The sequence below is a fragment of the Ranitomeya imitator genome, chromosome 1 (assembly GCF_032444005.1).
Source record: "Ranitomeya imitator isolate aRanImi1 chromosome 1, aRanImi1.pri, whole genome shotgun sequence".
Classification (NCBI taxonomy): domain Eukaryota; kingdom Metazoa; phylum Chordata; class Amphibia; order Anura; family Dendrobatidae; genus Ranitomeya; species Ranitomeya imitator.
In genome coordinates this window covers 849470579-849493944 of record NC_091282.1, presented here as the reverse complement: position 1 = coordinate 849493944, position 23366 = coordinate 849470579, and the positions used below count along the sequence as shown (strand labels likewise).

Genomic DNA, 23366 nt, shown 5'->3' with positions numbered 1-23366 from the left:
GTGCGGGTGTCCGCTCTATGTGAAAACGGACACCCTGCAGTAATGCCCACGATCGGTGCAAGCACCACTTGAGGGCATTTAACACTTCTGATTCCGCTGTCAATAATGATAGCAACATCGAGGAGATCGCACAGGGAGTGGGCTCCCAGCATGCTTCCATCTGGTCAACGTGATGGAGACCCCCAGCCGCAAGATGGCTGCAGGGTCCTGCAGGGAAGGTGGCTTGTGAGCACCTGATGAGAGCAGGCTCTGACATGCCTCCTTCCCTTGCTGTCAGATGCTGATGTGATACTCTGCAGTGCAGAGTGTGATACTGTACAGCGTAAAAAAAAAACATTATTAAAGTGTAAAAAATATATTTAAAAAACCCAAATAAAGAACCAAAAAAAAAAAGAAAATATTATTCCAATAAATACTTTAATGTACGTAATAAAAGTAAACAAGAAAAAAGACACATTTTGTTATCGCTGCGTCCGGAACGACGCACTTTCTAAAACTGTCCGAGTAGTTAACCCTTTCATTGAACACTGTAAAAATAAATACGGTAAATAAAAAAGAGGCAAAAAATAATGCTTTTATCACCACACCGCTAAACAAAAAGCGCAATAAAATGTGACCAAAAAGATGAATATAGATACAAATGGTACTGCTCTTGTCCCTCAATTAACAAGCCATTACACTGCTCCATTAGCAGAATAATGAAGAAGTTATAGCTCTGAGTAAGGCGATGAAAAAAAAAAATATATATACCGTATATAGACTTTTTTTTTTTTTTTTGCCGGCACTTGTGGATATTTTATTATTTTATTTTATTATGGCGCTACCTCCCTTCTGAGCTTGGCACTGTGCCTCAAAAGTTTAGTTTTCAACCACATATGGGATATCGGCGTACTCAGGAGAAATTGTACAACAAAGTTTGGCGTCCATTATCTCCTGTTACCCTTGTGAAAATACAAAACTTGGCTTTTGTGGGAAAAATGTTTTTTTTTTATTTTTTTTTTTTTATTATTTTCACAGCTTAATGTTATAAACTTCTGTGAAGCATCGGGGGATTCAAGGTGCTCAGTACACATCTACACCTAAGTTCCCTAAGGGGTCTGGTTTGCAAAATGGTGTCACGTGTGTAGGGTTTCCACTGTTTAGGCACATCAGGGGCTCTCCAAACGGGACATGGCGTCCGCTAATTATGCCAGCATTCAAAAAGTCAAATGACGCTACTTCCTTTCCAAGCACTGCCATGTGCCCAGACAGTTGTTTTCCCCCACATATTGGGTATCCGCATGCTGAGGATAAATTGCACAACAAATTGTGTGGTCCAATTTCTCCTGTTACCCTTGCGAAAGTTTAAATACCAGTAATAGGTCTAAAGGAAAATTTTTGTGAAAGTTGAACGTTTTTTTTCTTTCCACATTCCATTAATTCCTGTGAAGCACTTGAAGGGTTAATAAACTTCTTGAATGTGGTTTGGAGCACCTTGAGGGGAGCAGTTTTTAGAAAGGGGGCCCTTTTGGGTATCCTCTTTCATACAGGCCCCTCAAAGTGGCTTCAAATGTGATGTGGTCCCTAAAAAAAAAAATGGTTTTGCAAATTTTGTTAAAAAAAAAAAGAGAAATCGCTAGTCAACTTTTAACCGTTATAACATCCTAACAAAAAAAGTTGTTTAAAAAAATTGTGCTGATGTAAAATAGACATGTGGGAAATGTAATTTATTAACTATTTTGTGTGACACGACTCTGATTTAAGGGCATAACAATTAAAAGGTTGAAAATTGCAAATTTTTGCCAAATTTCAGGTAAACACAAGTCATATCAAGAAATTTTAATGCTATCGTAAAGTACAATATGTCACGAAAAAAGTCTAAGAATCCATGGGATCCATTGAAGCGTTCCAGAGTTACGACCTCATTAATAGTGGTCAGAATTGTAAAAATTGGCCTGGTCAAGAAGGTGAAAAGAGGCTTTGGGGTTAAAGGGGTTGTCAAGGCTTGGGGCTCAAGTCTGCAGTCTCTCTGTGTGCCTGTAGACTTGTGAATCCTTCCAGTTCAGGTTGTCAGGATTTTCCAGTGCTGGGGACGGGTGGGTGCGTTACTGTAAGTAGGCGATTGCAGCGAGGACGGATACTTAGTCTGCAAATGGAATATTTGCGGTCCCATGACCACCAGCATCGGAGAAGACTGCGAGCACTGTGCACGATTTGAGGATTCCCAAGTCTATGTGACTGCAGACTTGACCCACAAGCCTGCAAAGTCCTGTAAAGTAGTACCAGTTCTGTTTCGGCTATGGGTTTATCAGATGAGAAATGGTTCTTTTATTTTATGTCATTTACGCCCTGTAAACAAATATTTTCCAATGTCGGAAAAGCTCTTGTATAATGCAGAACTTGTTTTGGTCAGAAGGGTTAAAGAAATACACATACACTGACCGGATCTACAAATAACATTTTGTGCCAATATGTACCAGTAGCTCGGCATTCACATTGACATTGGCTTGTATTTGCTTTTTGATAGCAAAAAGGCATTAACCAGTTGGGTTCCAAGAGCCACTCTCACAAATTCTGGAAACAATAGTGCATGGGAAGCAGACAGATGCCATTAGGGTTAGTGGGTTCTCCTGGGCAGTATTGGTATCTGTCATGCAAGTGCTAGGTAACCGCTATGAATTCTGTTTTTCTGCTGTAGCGGTGAACACAATCTTACTTATCATATATCAGGCTGATCTAAGCAGATGTAATATTGGCAGAAGCCATTCCATGGGTAAGCATGAAGAAGCTACAATGGACTTGGACTGTACACTTAAATATCAGATGCCTATACCCCTACTAGTAACAGATCTGGGAAACCCCCCTGTGTCCTGTCACGGAGGACTTTCTTACTCTGGAAATGTAAGTGGTTACAGAAGTTTCCTGTACTAGCCATCACTGGCTAGCTGCCGTTAGTGTGCAAGTAGAAGACATCGTTTTGTGACCTCTGTCCCTTGCTTAAGGAAAGTCTATCAGCACAAATTAACTGTTGAAAAGAAGCCCAGCGCCTTGAAGAGGACATGACTAGCGATGGGGGAACAGTAAAGTTTGGAGACCGTGCCGGACACCTAGTGTCTGTACATGGACTGCAAGCAAGGACTTCTCACTGAGGTCCGTGTTACTGTTTGGATTTGGCAGCCCAAAGCTTGTTGAAAGGCTGCGGCACAGCCATGAACAAGCTTTTTCAATATGGGCACATCTGGCTCCATCACAGCCATGCCATGTATTGGCGTCTTGTTGGTACGCGATGCTCTCCACCACCTTATCATATCCAGTCTCCAGTGCTCAGATCGGCCTCTCGCTCACACTGAGAGTTCCACTCTATCATTTCTGGCCTCGTGGAACGCAGTGCGTGTCACCATATTACCACATCAGGCTTTGAGCAGTCATATGATGGGAACATCACTTCCGGTTTTACCAGCGATGCCTGTATATAAGGCTTAATGCTACCACATGAGGGTCCACACACTGGCAGAACCTGTACTTGTGGTGAGAGTGACCGGGTGCTGACTGGAGCACCTCACTTCTGAATCCCCTGATGAACCCCTTAGTCCATTAAAGAAGGGGGGGAATGCGTCGGCTTGGGATACAGTTTCATCTTAATGTCAATGGATATATGTAAAAGGTTTATTATAACTCCCAACATCTGCTATTGAACCTGTCTGCTACGCTCACTAAGAGTGACACATTTATGTGGCTACGGTGATATACTGGTTGTCACATGTGTATTTATTTGCCTTTTGACGGTTGAGTTCTTTACTTGGTGAATTAGTGTATCCGCCTCAGAGGTTTGTTATTTCTATCCACAATACTATAGCCAGACAACAGACACTCTTCACCTACTACTCTGAAATAGTGAGCATACTGTTAATGTATAATCTGGTCACCTACATAATACATTTACAGTCAGGTATGGGTGTTGGTGACGGCTTGATGAGGGATTTCCTTTTAGGGTCAGGCAGGATGAGCCTACGGTGAATGGGGGCACCACAATGTCTCCCCTATGGTGCCAACCTCCGCTGCCAGGTAGGGAAACTGAGTATTAATATCTGTTCCCCTAGACTATTTTCATGAAAGATTTTCTTAGCCTGGTGTATGAGAACCACTGTCTGATCCACTCATCAAGATTCGTGCTTTTTATTGAATAGAGCTTTTTTAGAGGTATAAATAAAAGCTAATTTTTAGGTCTGTGTTTTTGTTGTTTTTTTAACATATCCTGGAGTATTAATTGTCCTGATGGCTAAATCTGCAGAATTAGTTATACATGGCCATGTCTTAAGGAATCTCAAATTTCCTTGCAGACCTTTAATATGGTAAAAATATAAGCAATATCCACTGATACATATTCAACATCAATTAAGGTACAATGCCATTATGACAAGGACATGATCATATTGATCACGGACACTCCAAAATACAGAACTCCTACAAAAACTCACGGAGTACTGTCCGCACTTGGTGAATAATAAAAATACATTTTATTAGTCAATATATCAAAAAAGTCAATAATACAGACAGATAGCACAAAGATAACATTTTAAAAAACAGCTTATCGTAGACAGGGCACACACAAAGGGGGTCTTTATGCGTTAAGCCACAAGGACAACCAAACACTGAAATTCTGTAAAGGCTGGCTCACAGGAAGGGATCTATCCGGTAGTATCACAAAAGTGCATACAATAAAGTGCCAGTCTTAGGTATTATTGACTTTTTTTATATATTGACTAATAAAATGTATTTTTATTATTCACCAAGTACGGACAGTACTCCGTGAGTTTTTGTAGGAGTTATAGACCTTAATATGGTGTAGAGTTCCTGGTAGCTTCTACTGTTGGTTTGTAGGGCGATAATCCGCCTCCTAGAAGTAGTACAAGCTGCATATCTTATCAAGTGGGGACCTCGCCTTAGCTGGAGCCTCTCATAAAATAAGGCCAAAGCAAATGAATTTCCACGTATCGCAGGACTGCTGCCTTTTTCCACCCCTACGTGTAATAACATCTGCTTGTCTTATTCTGCAGTTTCACAGAGGAAGTTGAGGGGGTCCGTTTCTTTAGAAAGAAATTGTAACTGCTGGAGAAATTTAAAGGGAGTCGTCACTACTAAAACTCAAATTAAACCACTTATACATTCATATAGCAGACTGGGTCCATAAGAAAATCATACCTGTAATATAGATTTCACAATTTTTTTTTTTTTTAAATCTAAAAAAATGTTTTGTTACGTACATAAATGAGGGGTCCTCAGTGCTCCCATGACATGGCCAAGGGTTCATTCCACCCCCTTCAATTAGCAACCTCTGAACCTCAACTTACGCTGATTGGCTGCGGTCTGCACACACTGACACTGCAGGAGCCAAGAGCAAACATAGCATCAGTGCGGGCTCGCGCCGACCCTTTTTTTCTGTCTGCTTCGGCCACTCGCTGCACACAGGGTCACACAATAGTGGGTTGACATAAGAGCGGAATGAGCGCACGTACGCACTTCCACTGTATGTGTACACACTCATCCTCTGTAGTGTTAGGCCTCTTTCACACTTCCGTCATTTTGTTTCCGTCAAAATCCATCGTTTTGTGAAAAAAAAAAAAAACCAGCAAATGTTTCGGCTTGATCTGGTTTTTTTTTCACATAGACTTGTATTAGCGACGGATTGTGACGGATGGTGATCAGTTTTATCTGTCGTGCGCTGGATCCATTGAAAATGGCTGTCCTTTGGGCAAGAACAACGCACAGAGGAATGTTTTTTGTGTACGTCGGAAAATCGTTAAGTGACGGATTCTGCGCTGTCCATCGTTGGCTATAATGGAAGCCTATGGACGCAGGATCCGTCACTGACCGTCAAAAGCAGGAATCCAGCGATGGATGCCGTCTTTTGAAACTGAGCATGGGCGGAAGAATTTCCCGTCAGGGAAATTTTCTCTCGCTCTCTCTCTCTTTTTAGTAATGATGCTGCCTAATGCAGCATCAATAGTAAAAAGATCTAATGTTAAAAATGATTAAAAAAAATAAATTGTGATATTCTCACCTTCCAACGTCCCCTGCAGCCTTCCCGATGCTCGTGATGCTCCCGGCGTCTCCCGTTCCCAGTGCTGCCTTGTGAAATGACCCCATATGACATAGCTGTCTCATGAGACCACTACGTCATCACAGGTCATTGTCTCCATCTGAGGCTTTCAGTTTTGGGATTGGGGCAATAAAGTTAATTTTCTGATAAACAAATGAATAATACAAAGATTACAAAATTACAAAGATTGATACATGGCTAAAATGTACCCATTAGTGAAGTAGCCCAGATAGTGTCAAATTTCAGAATGCTGGTTGGTTTATCTTCTTCCTGAGATATACGTCACACGCTAGATATGGGTGCATGTAGCGGGCTCATGTGCTAAGCCTGCACTATCCTCAGAAGATGGCTTGCTCATGTAAACACACACAAGGAGTGACTAAAAAATATATATGTATAAATGATAAAACATATTTGATATCCGTGCACCTGTTAAAGTCTGATCCATTGAAATTATTTATCCTGTACGGTAAACGCTGTAAAACAAAAAAAAAAAAAACTTTTTTTTTTTTTAACAAATTTCTGATATTTATAGCAATATACTATAAAGTTGGGTTTGCAATAATCCTACTGATGAGAATAATGATATGGCCAGATAATTTTCACAGCAAAATGAAAGCTGTAAAAACAAACACGGTAAAACATTTGCATGTTGTTGGGCCATTTCTTCGCATTTTGAATTTTTTTCTCATTTTCCAGTACAATATATTTTAAAATAAATGGCATTCAAAAGTACAAATCATTCGACAAAAACCTTCATGTCTGTGTTGATGCGAAGAAAAAAAAAAAAATATATATATATATATATATATATATATATATATATATATATATATATATATATATATATATATATATATATATATATATATAAAGTTGTGGCTCCTAGAAAGCTAGGAATAAATTGGCTGCGGTGAGAAGTGGTTAGTTGTCCCATGTGTGGTCTGCAGCTAGTCTCCCAGTGCCTGCCAGGTGCTGAAATTGGGTGGCTCCCAGTCCAGTGTAAATTTCTGCTGCTCCGTTTTAGTTCCCACATTTTCAAGCACTTGTGTCTGGCAGTATATTTGCACATCAGACCACCCATAGCAAGTGTATGACTGGAACATTGAGAATTCAAGACCATTATTTCCCATACATGACATTGCTTTGTGAAGGCACCCCAATAGTGTCAGGGTCAATACTGCTCTTACCCTCACATCCACATGCAATGCGGTGTTATACAGATGTCTCTTAATGTACAGAAAAACAGATTTTCCTGACTTCCCAGGACTGGATCTGAAACCTATTCTGGGCACTAAATAAATCTCTGCCCCAGGGCATAGCTAAGATTAAGCAATCCATGATTTCTTCTATTACAAGGCATCCCGTCATCAGGCTCTCATACCACTAAATAATGGCATGTGTATAAAAGTTGTTTTAATGCTGATTAAGTTCGTAACTTTCTTGTAGAAATCCCTTTTGCCATTTTAGAGAAATCCATTGTTAAAATCTCTTGGAAATGAGTCAAAAGAGCAGCAGGGTGGGCACTACACTTACAGCTCCCAACCCTACTACCCGCTCTTTTCCCGCCTCCTGTCTTTGACTGACAGGTCACTCTTTCGGTGTCCTGCTTTCCTAGCAAAATCCTGAGCAAGTGCAGTTACTGCATGGGGCGATGCACTAAGGTCTTGATAACGATGTGAGAGCTGGACTATAAATCTACACCTACGCCAATCTCCCCACTAACAGTGCTGGCGGAAGATCTCGCCAACAGCAGCAGATCACTGACAGAAGAGCGACCCGTCGATCAGAGGCACAAGGCCGGAAGAGGGCGGGGAATAGAGGGAGAGGCAGGAGAGCTGGAAGTGCAGTGCACTTGTGACTCAGTAGCAGAAGATTTCACTATGGATTTCTCTGAAACAGCAAAGAGGATTTAGTCAGCACTATAGGGACATGTCATTAGTTTGGAGGTCTAAAATCCTGATAACAGGTTACTTTGAATACATTTGTCAAATAGCATTTTTGATGAAATGTCTTAATTACCTGCCTAATTAGGGGTTCTATTTACACTGCCTTACTTCTAAACTTGCATGTATGGATATATGGACTTCCATTTAATATGAAACTAATGCTTCTGATGAAGCTTCTGACTCATACATTTTTTTTTTATTTTGTTTTAGCTTGTAAGTGAAAAAGTTGGAGGAGCAGAAGGGACTAAACTAGATGAAGACTTTAAGGAAATGGAAAAGGTAAGATATGTTAAATACAATATATATATACTGTACATAACTAGTAAAATTGTCTCACTAAATGTAGAACACTGTCCAGCTAAATAATCTGATAGGAGCAGGGATTTAAGTTGAAAAAAAATAATAATAAAAACAACCCTATGGAAGTGTAGTGTAAACAGGCATAAAGTCAAAGTGTTCAAGATGTGTGGTGACAGTTTTCACATGTGCTGGAGACACGTACACACGTAGATCCATTCAAGTGAATGGGTCCATGCACATGTCAGTGTGTTTCCACAGACCGTTGGCAAAATATGTTAACATGGCTGTTTTTTAAGAGCAGCACGAACCACAAAACGTCCCTCACACGTGCACACTGATGATGCACAGAAGAAATTTGTGTGACACGTATCGGTGCCTGGGAAGCATCTTTACAGTTAGTGCTGTTCCCCGGCGCCGGGTGCTGAAGACGGCTCTCATCATTCTCCCCTGCTCTGCTGGCAATCAGCGCAAGCAGGGGAGAATGATGAGTTCTATTCAACTGATAACAGCAAACTCAGGCGGCGGCTGATGGGACTACTACTCCCATCAGCCTACACCTGCTGCTGCTAATAACAGTGAAAGCAGGTGCCAGCTTGTGAGTTTTCATATATAAATGAAAAAAAACTGCGTGGGTTCCTCTGTATTTTTGATAATCAGCCAGGCAAAACTGACTGGTAGTAGTAGTCCCATCAGCTGACGCCTGCTCTCGCTGTTCTCAGTTGAATATAACTCTCAACATTCTCCCCTGCTAGCATTAATCGCAGCGTGAGCAGGGGATAACGATGAGAGCAGTCTTCAGCACCCGACGCTAGAGAACAGCGCTAACAGGACCGCAGCCTCCCAGGCCCCGGTACATGTACTACTGATGTGGCACACGGTAGCCACACGTGTGCCACAAGTATTACACACACAGACACTGATATCTCAGATACTGTTTTTCTGGTACTGAAAATATCAGGATATGTGTAGCCAGCCTTAGATTGAGAGAAGTGGGAGATAGATGGAAAACAAGCAGGTGGGAAGGCGCACGTAAATGTTTGGCCACGCCATGGTTCACAGAGCACCTGTATTTCATTTGAACAGTCATTATGTGCTGACAGTTCCTTCAAATACCTTGTAAAAATCCCTGAGTTTATTTAACTTTGCTGCTCTTTGCCATTTAGTGCCGTGTTGCTCCATTGCAAGCAAAGATTTTGTTATATGCAAAATCTCTGTTTGTGTGTAACGTGGCATGTGTTTTAATCCCTCCTTTCCTGACTCTGCCAATCACAGCTCGCCAGCTGATCGAGCAGTCTCTTACATGCTGACGATCGGTAATTGGCAGTGTCTGAGTAGGATAGGTTAAAACACATAATCACAGAGAAGACTCTGAACAAACGCATGGTTGAACTACAAGTAGAGATTTCACATACTGTGCTCCAGAAGAAACCAATGTAAATATGTCTGCAATGAAGTGACGCAGCATTAAACAGAAAAGCTGCAGAATCAGAAGAAACTAGAATTTTTTTACAAGGTATTCTTTGATTCATCCCCCACATTTACAGAAATAATGGCCAAGACGCAACCAGGTGTAAATTAGACATTATTGTATCTGGTGACTTGGATGCACGCAAGGTCTCGAGAGTGACCCAACATATAAGGAGAGATGTAAAAAATAATGCACATAGGACAACACCTTTTACATAAAGGTAAAAGTCGATAGTGTGATGCCAACCTCCTCAAGAATGGCTCTTACCTTCGTGTGTTGAGGAAAGACCACAACATTTTATTCATGCAGGAAGTATACTCAGCTGCTGCTCGCCATCCAATATAGGCAAACTGACTACTGACCAGAAACTCTGCTGTCTTGGTACAAAGATAAGGAGTAGCCCCCTACATCAGGAAAATAACCTTCTGTTGTTGTGCCTTATGCCTTGATCTCAATCTATAATAAAGTGCCAAAAAAATCATGATTTCACTGAGTGGGCGTCTGATATTATAAACATGTAAATCTATATATTAGTATATGTGTGAAGGACAGGGTTAAGTCCCAGCTCTTCAAAGCCTTATTTAGATGCACCAGACTTTAACTAAGAACCAGGGCCTGTGTTCACTAGGTGTTAGTCTGCTGAATGAAGCTACTGGTGAGTGACCAGCCAAAATGTGAGCTGTAGGTGAGACATGCCGGAGTCTCTCTGAATGGAGAATGTGCTAAGCAGTTTCTGCATGTGAGCTGCAGAGTAACAAGTGAAAGCTACAGCCTGTTCAGTGTGAGCGGTGCCCGGAGTGGAACACTTCTTGAAGTTGGCAGAGCTCAGGCTGAAGGGGATACCGCAGCTTGCGGGATTGTCTCTTCTGTAGTCTGTTAGGGTGAGCCCACACTGACATATGTGATCATGATTAAATGCACAGGTCGTGTGCAGAGAACCACAAGTATCAGTGGTGGCTATGGACAATAGCTTGGACTGGCTCAGCCGTGTATGAGTAGCCAGGGATTACTCTGTTTAGTCAGCGCATGGACAAGGGATTTATGTCAATGATTTTGTTTTGATGCTGAGCAACCTGTGGAAAGCAAAAATAAATCTGCACGCTTAGACCAAAACTGCATTGCCTGTGTGAACGCTACCTAATGTGCACCTGAGAGAGTAAATCCCTAGTGTGCGTGCACACACAATTCACAGTGGGGTAAAAATAAGCATTTCATACACTGCCGCTTTTGCAAGTTTTCACACCTACAAATGGAGAGGTCTGTAATGTTTATCATAATGACTTTTGTGCTATTTTTTTTTAATCAAAAAACAGTATTACTAAAAACTCTGTGTTTATTTAAATGCACTTTTGCTTTTTTACTTATGCTTTAGTCACACTAAACGACTTACCAACGATCACGACCAGCGATACGACCTGGCCGTGATCGTTGGTAAGTCGTTGTGTGGTTGCTGGGGAGCTGTCACACAGACAGCTCTCTCCAGCGACCAACGACCAGGGGAACGACTTCGGGATCGTTGAAACTGTCTTCAACAATGCCAAAGTCCCCCTGCAGCACCCGGGTAACCAGGGTAAACATCGAGTTACTAAGTGCAGGGCTGCGCTTAGTAACCCGATATTTACCCTGGTTACCATTGTAAAAGTTAGGGAAAAAAAAAAAATCCTACTTACTCACATTCTGATGTCTGTCACGTCCCCCGCCGTCAGCTTCCCTGCACTGACTGTCAGCGCCAGCCGTAAAGCAGAGCACAGCGGTGACGTCACGTGCATTAGCAGCGCTCCTGCCAAAAGCAGTTTTAACCCTGTGGACGCCGGGGGACGTGACAGACATCGGAATGTCAGTATGTACTGTTTTTTTTTTTTTTTGTTTAGTTTTTTTTTTTTTACTTTTACAATGGTAACCAGGGTAAATATCGGGTTACTAAGCGCGGCCCTGCGCTTAGTTACCCAATATTTACCCTGGTTACAAGTGAACACATCGCTGGATCGACGTCACACACGCCGATCCAGCGATGACAGCAGGTGATCAGCAACCAAAAAATGGTCCTGATCATTCCCCAATGATCTCCCAGCAGGGGCCTGATCGTTGGTCGATGTCACACATAACGAGATCGTTAGCGGGATCGTTGCTACGTCACCAAAAGCGTGACGTTGCAACGATATTGTTGTGTGTGACTCAGCCTTTAGTTACATCAGGGTTTTCGTTTACTTTTTTCTCTTGTAGGTTTCAATGTTTATCATAGGTACACTTCACCTGTGAGAGACAGAATCTAAAACTAAAAACCGAAAATCACATTGTGATTTTTACATAATTACCTTACATTTCACTGCATAAAATAAGTATTTGGTCGCCTACCAACTAGCAAGAATTCTGGCTCTCACAGACCTGCTAGTTTTTCTTTAAGAAGCTGTCTTAGGACACCAGTGACAAAACTGTAGACCTGCACAAGGCTGAGATGGGCTACAGGACAGTAGGCAAGCAGCTTGGTGAGAAGGCAAATGTTGGCCCAATTATTAGAAAATTGAAGAAACGCAATATGAATGCCAATTTTCCTTGATTAATGCAAGATCTCGCCTCGTGGGTTAAGGATGATTCTGAGAGGTCAGGAATCAGCCCAGAACTACACAGGAGGACCTGGTCAATGACCTGAAGAGAGCTGGGACCACAGTCTCAAACATTACCATTAGTAACACAATACGCCGTCATGGATTCAAATCCTGCAGGGCACGCCAGGTCCCCTGCTCACACCAGCACATGTCCAGGTCCGTTTGAAGGTCACCAATGACCATCTGGATGATCCAGAGGAGGTATAGGAGAAGGTCAAGTGGTCAGATGAGACCAAAATAGAACTTTTTAGTATCAACTCCACTCACCGAGAGGAAGAAGGATGAGTACAACCCCAAGAACACTGTCTCAACCATGAAACATGGTGGGGGAAACATCATACCTTTGGCGTGCTTTTCTGCAAAGGACAGCATGACTGCAACGTAATGAAGGGAAGATGGATGGGGTCATGTATCTCGAGATTTTGGCCAACAACCTCCTTTCCTCAGTAAGAGCATTGAAGATGGGGGTAAAGTTTACTAGTCCTCTAGTAATAATCTCCTGCTAATAAAACAGTGATTTTTATCAGCATTATAGCAGGCAGCCCAGTAAGTGACACATCGCTGGAATCTGGGTCCCTATCTCTACAGTATGCTGCTCAGATTGCATGGCAAAAAGCTGATGACAGATTACCTTTAAGGCTATATGCACACATTCAAGATTTCTCGCAGAAAATTCCTGAGAAAAAACGGACATTTTCTGCAAGAAATCTGCATGCGGTTTTGCCGCGTTTTTTTCCGGACATTTCCCAATTTTGTAGTGGGAAATCCGCAAAAAAAATCCACAAAATTAATGAACATCCTGCGGTTTTTACCGTGATGCGTTTTTTTTCGCGGAAAAAAACGCATCACGTGCACAAAACATGCGGAATTCATTCTAAATGATGGGATGCTTATTGTATGCGTTTTTTTGCGTTTTTATAGCGTGTTTATCGGGAAAAGACGCGAAAAAACCACAACGTGTGCACACAGCCTAAATGTAATTAAGCATGTTGTGAAAAGCGGCTGCTATTGCTAAATATACCCTAAATTTAAATGCACAACTATATAGAAATGGGGAAGGGACAAGAGCTGTTAGATCAGTGTAATCTGCATGTAGGCGAAGCCAAATGATTTAGATTTGCCAATAATGTGTGGGAGATATAAACTGTAAAAGTCTTTATTAAAGGGAACCTGTCACCCTGGTTTTTCAGTACAAGATAAAAATACTGTTAAATAGGGCCTGAGCTGTGGGTTACTATAGTATATTTTGTGTACCCTGATTCCCTACCTATGTTGCCGAAATAACTTACCAAAGTCGCCGTTTTCGCCTGTCAATCAGGCTGGTCAGGTCAGATGGGCGTGGCGACATCGCTGTATCTTCCCCCAGATCTTGCATGTATTTCCGTTGGGTTGGTGGCGTAGTGGTTTGCGCATGCCCATCTTCTGAATTCACTGGGCTGGAGAAGAAAAAAACGCGCGATCGGCGCGATTTCCCTGGTGATCTGTGGGTGCGGCCATCTTCCTGAGGCCGGGGCTTCCGGAAAATGGCCGCGGGATGCCGCGCGTGCGCAGATGGAGGTCGCGGCGGCCATTTTCCTGAAGCCGAGTTCGCATCTCATCTGGGGGAAGAACCAGCGATGTCGCCACGCCCATCTGACCTGACCAGCCTGATTGACAGGCGAAAACAGCGACTTTGGTAAGTTATTTCAGCAGCTTAGGGGTGGAATCAGGGTACACAAAATACACCATAGTAACACACAGCTCAGGCCCTATTTAACAGTATTTTTATCTCGTACTGAAAAACCGGGGTGACAGGTTCCCTTTAATGGGATATGGTATAGTATATTAAACCTGTCAAACATCCAGCTGCGGAGAAGAAAACTAAATTTCCAGGCACTAAAAAATACTCGGAGGTCACCCGAGCGTGCTCGGGAAATCTTGAGTAACAAGTATATTCGCTCATCACTAGTGGTGAGATGTAAACATTGAATGGAATTGTTCATTGTTTAGCGGCCACAGCCGAGAACTGTGCCTTAGCAGCTGCCGGCCACTAGAGGGCTTTTTTCTGTCTAACTCGCTATCATGCTGTTCAGTTTCTCAAATGAAATTCATCTTCAGCAAAGGTGTCAAGACGGATTGTGTGGGGTTGGGTGACATGCAGGAGAGCAGGATCAGAGTCCCAATCGGCATATTGGCATAACAGTTGTGGGCTTTCAGGTCAGGACTCACAACCTATTGGACAAAGGCATGCAGAAAGTGAGGAAAAAGGAATTTCCAGCACCTATGGTACTGGCAGAATGCTGATGACTGGGAACTTCCCGCTCAGAGTGAATGGCAAGTTAAAGAATAAGTGTATGAATGGTTCCATTAGACTGGTATTTGCCCCCGAAGTACGCGTGGGGTATAAGGGCAGCAAGACAATGCCATTACTTTTGGTTTTGGGTGAAACTGCACTTTATATTGTTTTGCACAACTACTACTCTTTTTGTATTCTTTTGTGTTCTTGCAGAAGGTGGATGTTACCAGTAAAGCAGTGTCTGAAGTGCTGGCCAAGACCACTGAATATCTTCAACCAAACCCAGGTACAATGTTGTGTTTGCAGAGAACCTGATATCACAGCTGACGTCTGCTTTAGTGGATATTTGCATGCCCCTTACATATGATACGTTGTATCCTTGAACTCTGCTTCACAGTTACTGGTATTCCTATATGAATTACTGCTAATGGTAACACGGAGCATTTCTAGGAGTAACAGGTAGGGGGCAGCGATCAGCTCTACGTAGAGACGCTCCAGACTGATTGGTAATGCATCTATTTACCGTATATACGTATATACTTTTTTGCAACAAAAAACTGGGAGAACTTAATGACTCGAGTATAAGCCTAGGGTGGGAAATGCAGCAGCTACCGGTAAATGTCAAAAGTAAAAATAGATACCAATAAAAGTAACATTAATTGAGACATCAGTAGGTTAAGTGATTTTGAATATCCATATTGAATCACGAGCCCCATATAATGCTCCATACAGTTCATGATGGGCCCCATAAGATGATCCATACAAAATACGCCCCATATAATGCTCCATACAGTTCTTGATGGGCCCCATAAGATGATCCATACAAAATAGGCCCCTATATAATGCTCCATACAGTTCATTATGGCACCATAAGATGCTCCATACAACATAGGCCCCTATATAATGCTCCATACAGTTCATTATAGCACCATAAGATGCTCCATATACAAATATGCCCCATATAAAGCTCCATTCAGTGCTTTATGGCCCCATAGATGCCCCATATAATGCTCCATACAATTCTTTATGGCCCTATAGATGCCCCATATAATGCTCCATGCAGTTATGGCCCCATATATGCTCCATATAATGCTCCATGCAGTTCTTTATGGCCCCATAGATGCCCCATATAATGCTCCATGCAGTTCTTTATGGCCCCATAGATGCCCCATTAATGCTCCATGCAGTTATGGCCCCATAGATGCCCCATATAATGCTCCATGCAGTTCTTTATAGACGCTCCATATAGCATTGTGCCACATATAATGCTGCTGCTGCACTAAAAAAAAGATGACATACTCCTCAGCGTCCAGTCTCTCCGCAGTAACTGTTCAGGCAGAGGGCGGCGCGCACACTAATACGTCATCGCGCCCCGTGACCTGAACAGTCACTGCAAATGACGCGGAAGACGAGGCGGCGATGGAACGCGGAAAGGTGAATATGAAATACTCACCTGCTCCCGGGGCTCCTGACGCGGTCCCCGCATGTCCCACGGTCTTCGGGCGCGGCAGCTTCTTCCTGTAGTGAGCAGTCACATGGTACCACTCATTACAGTAATGAATATGCGACTCCACCCCTATGGGAGTGGAGTCCATATTCATAACTTTAATGAGCGGTACCAGGTACCAGTGACCGCTGAACAGGGGAAGAAGCTGCCGCGCCCCAAGACCGTGGGACATGCGGGGACCGCACCAGGAGCGCTGGGAGCAGGTTGTTATTTGACAGGCGTCGCTCCCCCTCACCCACCGACCCACCCCGCCTTCCATGACTCGAGTATAAGCCGAGAGGGGCACTTTCAGCCCATTTTTTGGGGGCTGAAAATCTCGGCTTATACTCGAGTATATACGGTACTGAAGCAATGGTGCTCAGAGAGCGAATGGCTCCTTTCAGCGTATGTTCTCACCGTATCTTTACCGTGAAAACATCTCTAAAACCCTAATTACGGTATATTAAATCAGGGTAGTAGAGGGTCATAGACAACAGCATACTAGATCAGCTGGGTGTAGCAAATGCTTATATCATTAATGCAAAAAATAATCTAATAGAAACAGAAAATGTCTAACCCTTAGTTGACCCTTCCTGACAGCGGAGGTTTTGCACCCTAGAGATTTGACATAGTGATAGCCTACGTTGAGCGGGAACACCATGTCCAATCTCTAAGGTGCCAACCTCTGCTGTCTCTTTCCCTTAGATCATTTCTTGTGTAAGTGACATAAGCTAATATCTTGTTTATGACTCTCTACCGCCCCGATTTATTATAATTAGGGTTCTGGTGGTATTTTTAATGAATACAAATGAAAGCTATTTTTAAGGTTCTTTTTTTTTTTTTTTTGCTTTGTGGTTGTGCCACCTGACTAGAAGCCCCGGATCAATAGTGGCCAGATGACCGACACCAAGCAGAAAAGTTATGATTTCAGAAATGTCATTCACAAGCTTGTTTTTTTTTTTCCTCACTGAATGTGAGCGCTATAGCATGTCACTACTTTCATCGATTTTTCACCCATAGAGTACAATGAGTAAGGGCAAAAATCAGCAAAGAATATTGCCATTTAGCAGCGTTTTTGGTGTAAAAAAGAAAAAAAATGGTACATCAGGATGTGAAATCAATTTTTGTGATTTCCACCCCCAAGACTAAACTATAATGTTTTGGTATCCTCACATGAGCGTGAATGTTGTATTATACAGTTTAAAGTAGTGATAGTCCTGCTCATCGTTATTGGCACCTATTACATGTTATATACTTGAACTCCATATCTCCTGGAAAAAAATGACTCAATTGAAACAGTTTTTTGTATAGAGCACTCATGTTAAATACAAAAGAGCAAATGATAAACAATAATTTAAAACCCAAAACAATGGGAGGGAAAAATAGAAAAACCTAAAGCTTGCAGTGACACTGGTATTGGCAGCCTTTACATTAAATTAGTATGGAAACACATTTTGATTTGCCTGTGGTAAATCACAAATGAGAATCAACTGATTAATTGTCGGTGCGCATGTCACATGAATGAGCCAATGAATGACGACTTCAGTGCATTGAAAAGCCACATGGTAGGCCTTGTTCCTTTGTCACAATGGTGAAGACAAAAGAGCTGTTTGAGGACATCAGAACTGCTATTATTACCAAACACACGACTTCCAAAGGTTGTGAGGCCTTCTCCAAAGACCTTGGTATTCCAGTTTCACCATTGCGCAATGTTATTAAGAAGTTTGCCAAGCATGGTACTGTCAAGAACTTCCCTGGATCTGGAGGAAAAGGGAAAATTGAAAAGGGATGTCTTCGAAGGTTAATGGGAATGCTGGGAAAAACACCACGTCAAACATCCAAAGGCCAACTTTGAACAGTTTGGGGTCATGGTTTCAACAAGTACCATATGCCACACACTAAACCAAGCAGAACTTTATGGGGAAAGGCCAAGGAAGAAGCCATTGCTGAAGAAAAGACACAAAAAAAGGATGGACTGATACTTGCCAAAGAGTACCTTGACGGACCACAATCCTTCAGGAAAAATGTTCTGAATACAGATAAAACAAAAATAGTGCTTTTTGTCAAGGCAAAGCAGCAGTTTGTTTACAGACCGCGCAATGAAGCTTAGTGGAGAATCCGAAATGCTGTGGGGTTGCATTGCTGTGTCTGGTACTGGAGACCTTGACCGTATCTCAGAAATCATGAAATCAGAGAATTATGATGAGCTTTAACAGCGAAATGTCCTACCCAATATAAGAAAACTTGTTTTGATCATGGGTCATCCAGGCAGACAATGCCCCAAATCACACATCCAAAAGTACACAGAAATTGTTGAAAAAGAAAACATGGACTGTTTTAAAATGGCCAAGAGTTCTTAGTTCAATCCCATTGAAAATCTTTGGGGTGAGCTGAAATCTGCCATTGGGAAAAAGAACCCTGCAAATTTTCAAGAGCCTGCAAAGGAAGAGTGGGAGAAAATACCATCTGAAAAGCACAAGAACTTATTGATGGCTACAAGAACCGTTTGAAGGCTGTCATCCATGCCAAAGGGTGTGCAACCAAGTATTCATTGGCAGTGCCTTTATTGATGCACATGCTGTTTATAATGTTTCTTCAATGAAATTGCAACATGTAAGTTAAAAAAACAATGTTTTATTGTTGTATTACTTTGGACCACTAATTAAAAATCCTGAGGATATAACTTTTCTACACTTTCATTTCTGTACAACATCTTCAGAAACAAATGTAAGCGTGCCAGTAATGGTATGTGCAAGTAAACAATGTCTGAGCAAGTGACACTCCCAAAGTGTGACCGTAAACAATTCCCGACCAATGGAGTGCCCTGCCAATGTCTTAGATAAACAATGCCTATTCAGTTTAACCCCCATCACTCCCTCTATTTTTACATTGGAACTGTTTTGTTCTGAATAGTCACTATTTTTTCCGACATTCGATGAAATTGCCCTTTTTTAAAAAAAAAAAAATGGTTTATGGTTTGACATGTCATGCACTGGTGGCATAACATCTTGTATTGTTCATGCTTGTATGGTGAAAGCAAAGGTGAAGTTTGGGATCCTGAAAAACGCAGCCATAACACAACAAGAAAAGCAGCAAAAAAGCCAGTGAAATCTTGAGTTTTGTCTGCAGGTTTTTTACTGCCAAGCCTTTAGGCTGCAGCAAGCAAAAAAGCAACATGTGAACATAGCCTTCTACTCTCCTCCCACATTGTAGATGTTCTGTTGTTGGTGCTGGGGTTTCCCATCACTCGTGTGACATTGTCATATCATCGCTCCAGCCAACCAGTGGCCACTCACCAACATCGGGCTGATGAAATATTGATGAGCTGCAGCTGATCAGTGATCCCATGAGCACTGCAGCCAGATAGCAGTTGCTGCTCCTTAATATTCTCTCAGACCAGATGTCCGCCGACACTGTCCTTTTAATTTTTATTTCATAAATTCTACATGTGAAAATAATATATTGATGTATTTATATATTTTAATTTGCCTTTGATATTTTTTGTTAGCCATTAAAATGGCATAATATCTGCTAGGTTAATCATTTCTTCTCTTACTGGTAAACCTGGCTCATCTTAAAATTCTTATCTTTATTTCTCCTTTGTTCAGCTTCTCGTGCCAAGCTTTCAATGCTGAACACGGTGTCCAAAATTCGGGGGCAAGTAAAAAATCCAGGATACCCTCAGCCAGAAGGTCTTCTGGGAGAATGCATGGTACGCTATGGAAGAGAGCTGGGAGATGAATCCAAGTTTGGTGAGTCCTAAGCCTCCTTTGCAGGGCCTGGCCAGCTTCAGTAGATGGCAGACCCAGAGGCCATTGTCAGGCCTCAGTCTAACGTTTCAGCCCCTTGGAGCCTCACGGAGAACATTGGGGAGACTTCCAGCAGTGGCAGATATTGTCATTGGTTACATTGCCAAGGTCAATACTAGTTTTGATCTCCCACTTAACGTTGTTACCATTGACTGGGTGAATGGGGCTTTCCAGGTTAATGCCCTTTTGCCTTTCAAGGTATATAATATTGCCACCATTAATTTTTTTTCTTCTTGCCTTTTGTGGTGCAAGCTGTAGCTTTTATTGGCACCTTTTTGACTGAAATACAACTTTTTGATAGCATTTTTTTCTGCATGAAAAAGGGGAAAAAATGACTTGTTAATATAAAGGTGTATAACCATCTCCAAGAAGCTACCCAATATCCTCTTTCCTTTTTCTACCAGTTGGTGACTTGTATTGTTTATGATTATTGTACTGGTTTTTAATATGTCTACTCCTTTTCACATGTAAAGTGTCATGGAATAAATGGTGCTATAATAATAATATGTAGTGGGTGTATTAATAATAATAATATAATATAATAATAATAATAATAATCATATTAGCAAATATCTTCAATTAGAAATGTAGTATAGTTCTTCCAATTCACTACATTGCTTATCCCATGTGCAGGCATTGCACAAGCTTAGGTATCCATGGTTACAACTACGATCAACTAACTGTCACTATATGATTGGTCGTAACCATGAAGACACACAAGAGCACAGTGAGGTCAAAAATACTCAGTTTAAAAAAATCACAGTAATCCGCAAGTGCTTGTAAAAAGATGTAAAAAACAGGGTATTTGGTTGATACGTTTTTTGCAAAAAATGTATACTAAGCTGCTCCACCAAACGTCAAGGTATACCCATATCAGAGCACTCCTAACTGATGTATGCAATCCCTATCTGATGTATTTAAAAACCTGATCATTTGTATATTACCTGTGTGAACAGGGTTCAGAGCGGAAAAGTCCATGTGGACATGCAGAGTCAGATAGGATTGCATACATCAGTTAGGACTGCTCTGATATGGGTATACCTTGACGTCTGGTGGAGCAGCTTAGTATACATTTTTTGCAAAAAACGTATCAACCAAATACCCTGTTTTTTACATCTTTTTACTAGCACTTGCGGGTTACTGTGATTTTTTGAAACTGAGTATTTTTGACCTCACTGTGCTCTTTTGTGTCTTCAGGTTTCTTGGTGATGTGTGAGCATGTTCCTACAGCCTTGTTCACTGTGCGGGTAGCCCATGTGTTCCTCCTTGGTCGTAATTATGGATACCTAAGCTACTGCAATACCTGCACATGAGGTAAGCGACAGTGAATCAGAAGAACTATACTACATTTCTAATTGCAGATATTTGCCAACATTATTACACCTACTACACATTGGGATCTTGGAGATGGGAATACCCCTTTTAAATGGTTATTACCAAGTGGCCATCTTTACTGTAAAACACTAAGTCCTTAGTGACGGAGCCAATTTTTAACTTAAAAACTAGACCAAATTTTAAAAATCTGACGTGTCACTTTATGCGGTAATAACTCTGGAAGGGTTTAACGAATCCCACTGATTCTGAGATTGTTTTTCATGTGACACCATTGTACTTTGTTAGTGGTGAACTTGGATCAAAGTGTTTTACGTTTGTTAAAATATTGGAATTTTGTAGAAAACTTACAAAAACTTGCAATTTTTAAACTTTCAACTTGTGTATCCTTAAACCAATTACCGGTAGTCATGCTGTACAAAATAGTTAATGACTAACATTTCCCATATTTCTGTCTTACCTCTGCATCATTTTTCAAGCGTCACTTTATTTTGCTAGGATGTTAGAGGAGTTGAGCAGCAATTTCTAATTTTCTTTTTTCAACAAATTTATATAACCGGTTTCTTTAGGGACCTATTCAGATTTTAATGGACCTTAAGGGGCCTATGTACATTGGAGACTTCCCAAAAGTGGTAACATTAGGAAAACCAGCGCCCCTCAAATACTTCAAAATTCCTGTCAGGAAATTTTTTAACCCTTTTGTTGCTACACAGAGATTAATGCAAAAAAAAAAAAAATAAACTTTACCATTAAAATGTTGCTTTAGCCCCAAGTTTCTCACTTTTGCAAGAGGTAAAAAACCCCACACATTTGGTATGGCTACGTTCACAAAAGTCCAATCTAACAATATATAAAATAAATTAAACTGATCGGTAAACAGAGAAATGAGAAAAAAAATCAAAGCGCCAGAATTACCTTTTTTTTTGCCTGCTGCAACATTGCAATAATAGGCAATCAAAACATTTTTTGTACACCAAAATGGTATTGATAAAAATGTATTAAACAGCCCTGGTTCCCAAAAAATGAAAAAGTTTCAGGTCTCCGAAAACGGTATAAGGGGAAAAAAATATCTTAAAAATTTCCCCCCCAAAAAAAAAACTATTCATGTTTAGTATCTGCAAACTCGTACTAACCTGAGGAATCATATTGCTTTGTCAATTTTACCATATAGTGAACATGATAAATTAAACCCCCCCCCCCCCCCCCCACAAAAAAAAAAAAAAATTTGCAATTTCACTCACAATTTGTTTCCTGCTTTCCAGTGCATCACATGATAAAATGAACAGTGTAAATCAAAGTACAACTCCTCACGCAGCAAACAAGCCCTCATACGGCTATGGAAAAATAAAAAGGTTATGGCTCTTGGAATAAGGGCAGGAAATTACAAAAGCCCAAAAATGGAAAATCACAAGGTCATAAGGGGCTAAAAACATATGTGCAAGGTCCTGCAGCAAGGAGCATGTGATGTAGTAAAGACTAAATTTCCCATAAGCACACTGTACTATACTGTTTGCACTCTGAGCACCTCCCACCAGCCTTGTTCTCAGTCAGAATAGTAAAGTCTAGATATTACATTGTGTGCTGCTGATTGTACGCCATATTTTCTTTCAATATAAAGCAGTACATCTGTGAATTTGATACCAGCAATGAAGTCTAGCCCCCTACAGCACTCATGAAGCACCACATAAGGACACTGCCACCACCATGTTTCACTGTAGGCATTATGCATTTATAAAAATGAATTTAGAAAAATCATGAATTCACAGGTGTACTGCTCTGTATTGAAGAAGATGCTACCATCACTCCGTGCCCTTGGTAGACAAGCACTTTTCCAACATGACAATGATCCAAAACTCACATCTGTTGCATTTCTGAAGAACAGAGTGAAAGTGATTCAGTGGCCAAGTATGTCTCCCCATCGGGAATTCTCAAAAGAAAAGTTGAGCATCACTTTCCTTATAGCATCCCGGCTCTAAAAGAGGTCGTTCTTGAAGATCGGGAAAAGAGATGATGCCATGTGTCACCAACTTGCTGATTCCATGCCTAGAAGGCCTGATGCGGT

General features: G+C 41.4%; 1 protein-coding gene across 1 annotated transcript in view; it reads left to right on the top strand.

The window, feature by feature from the left end:
• SH3GL1 (SH3 domain containing GRB2 like 1, endophilin A2) overlaps positions 1-23366 on the top strand; it is a 53282-nt gene that overhangs the window by 10213 nt on the left and 19703 nt on the right. Inside the window, exons 2-4 of the mRNA XM_069741380.1 lie at positions 8239-8307; positions 14891-14963; positions 19772-19915. Of these exons, the coding sequence (XP_069597481.1) occupies positions 8239-8307; positions 14891-14963; positions 19772-19915 (286 nt within the window). The remainder of the gene's footprint in view (positions 1-8238; positions 8308-14890; positions 14964-19771; positions 19916-23366) is intronic.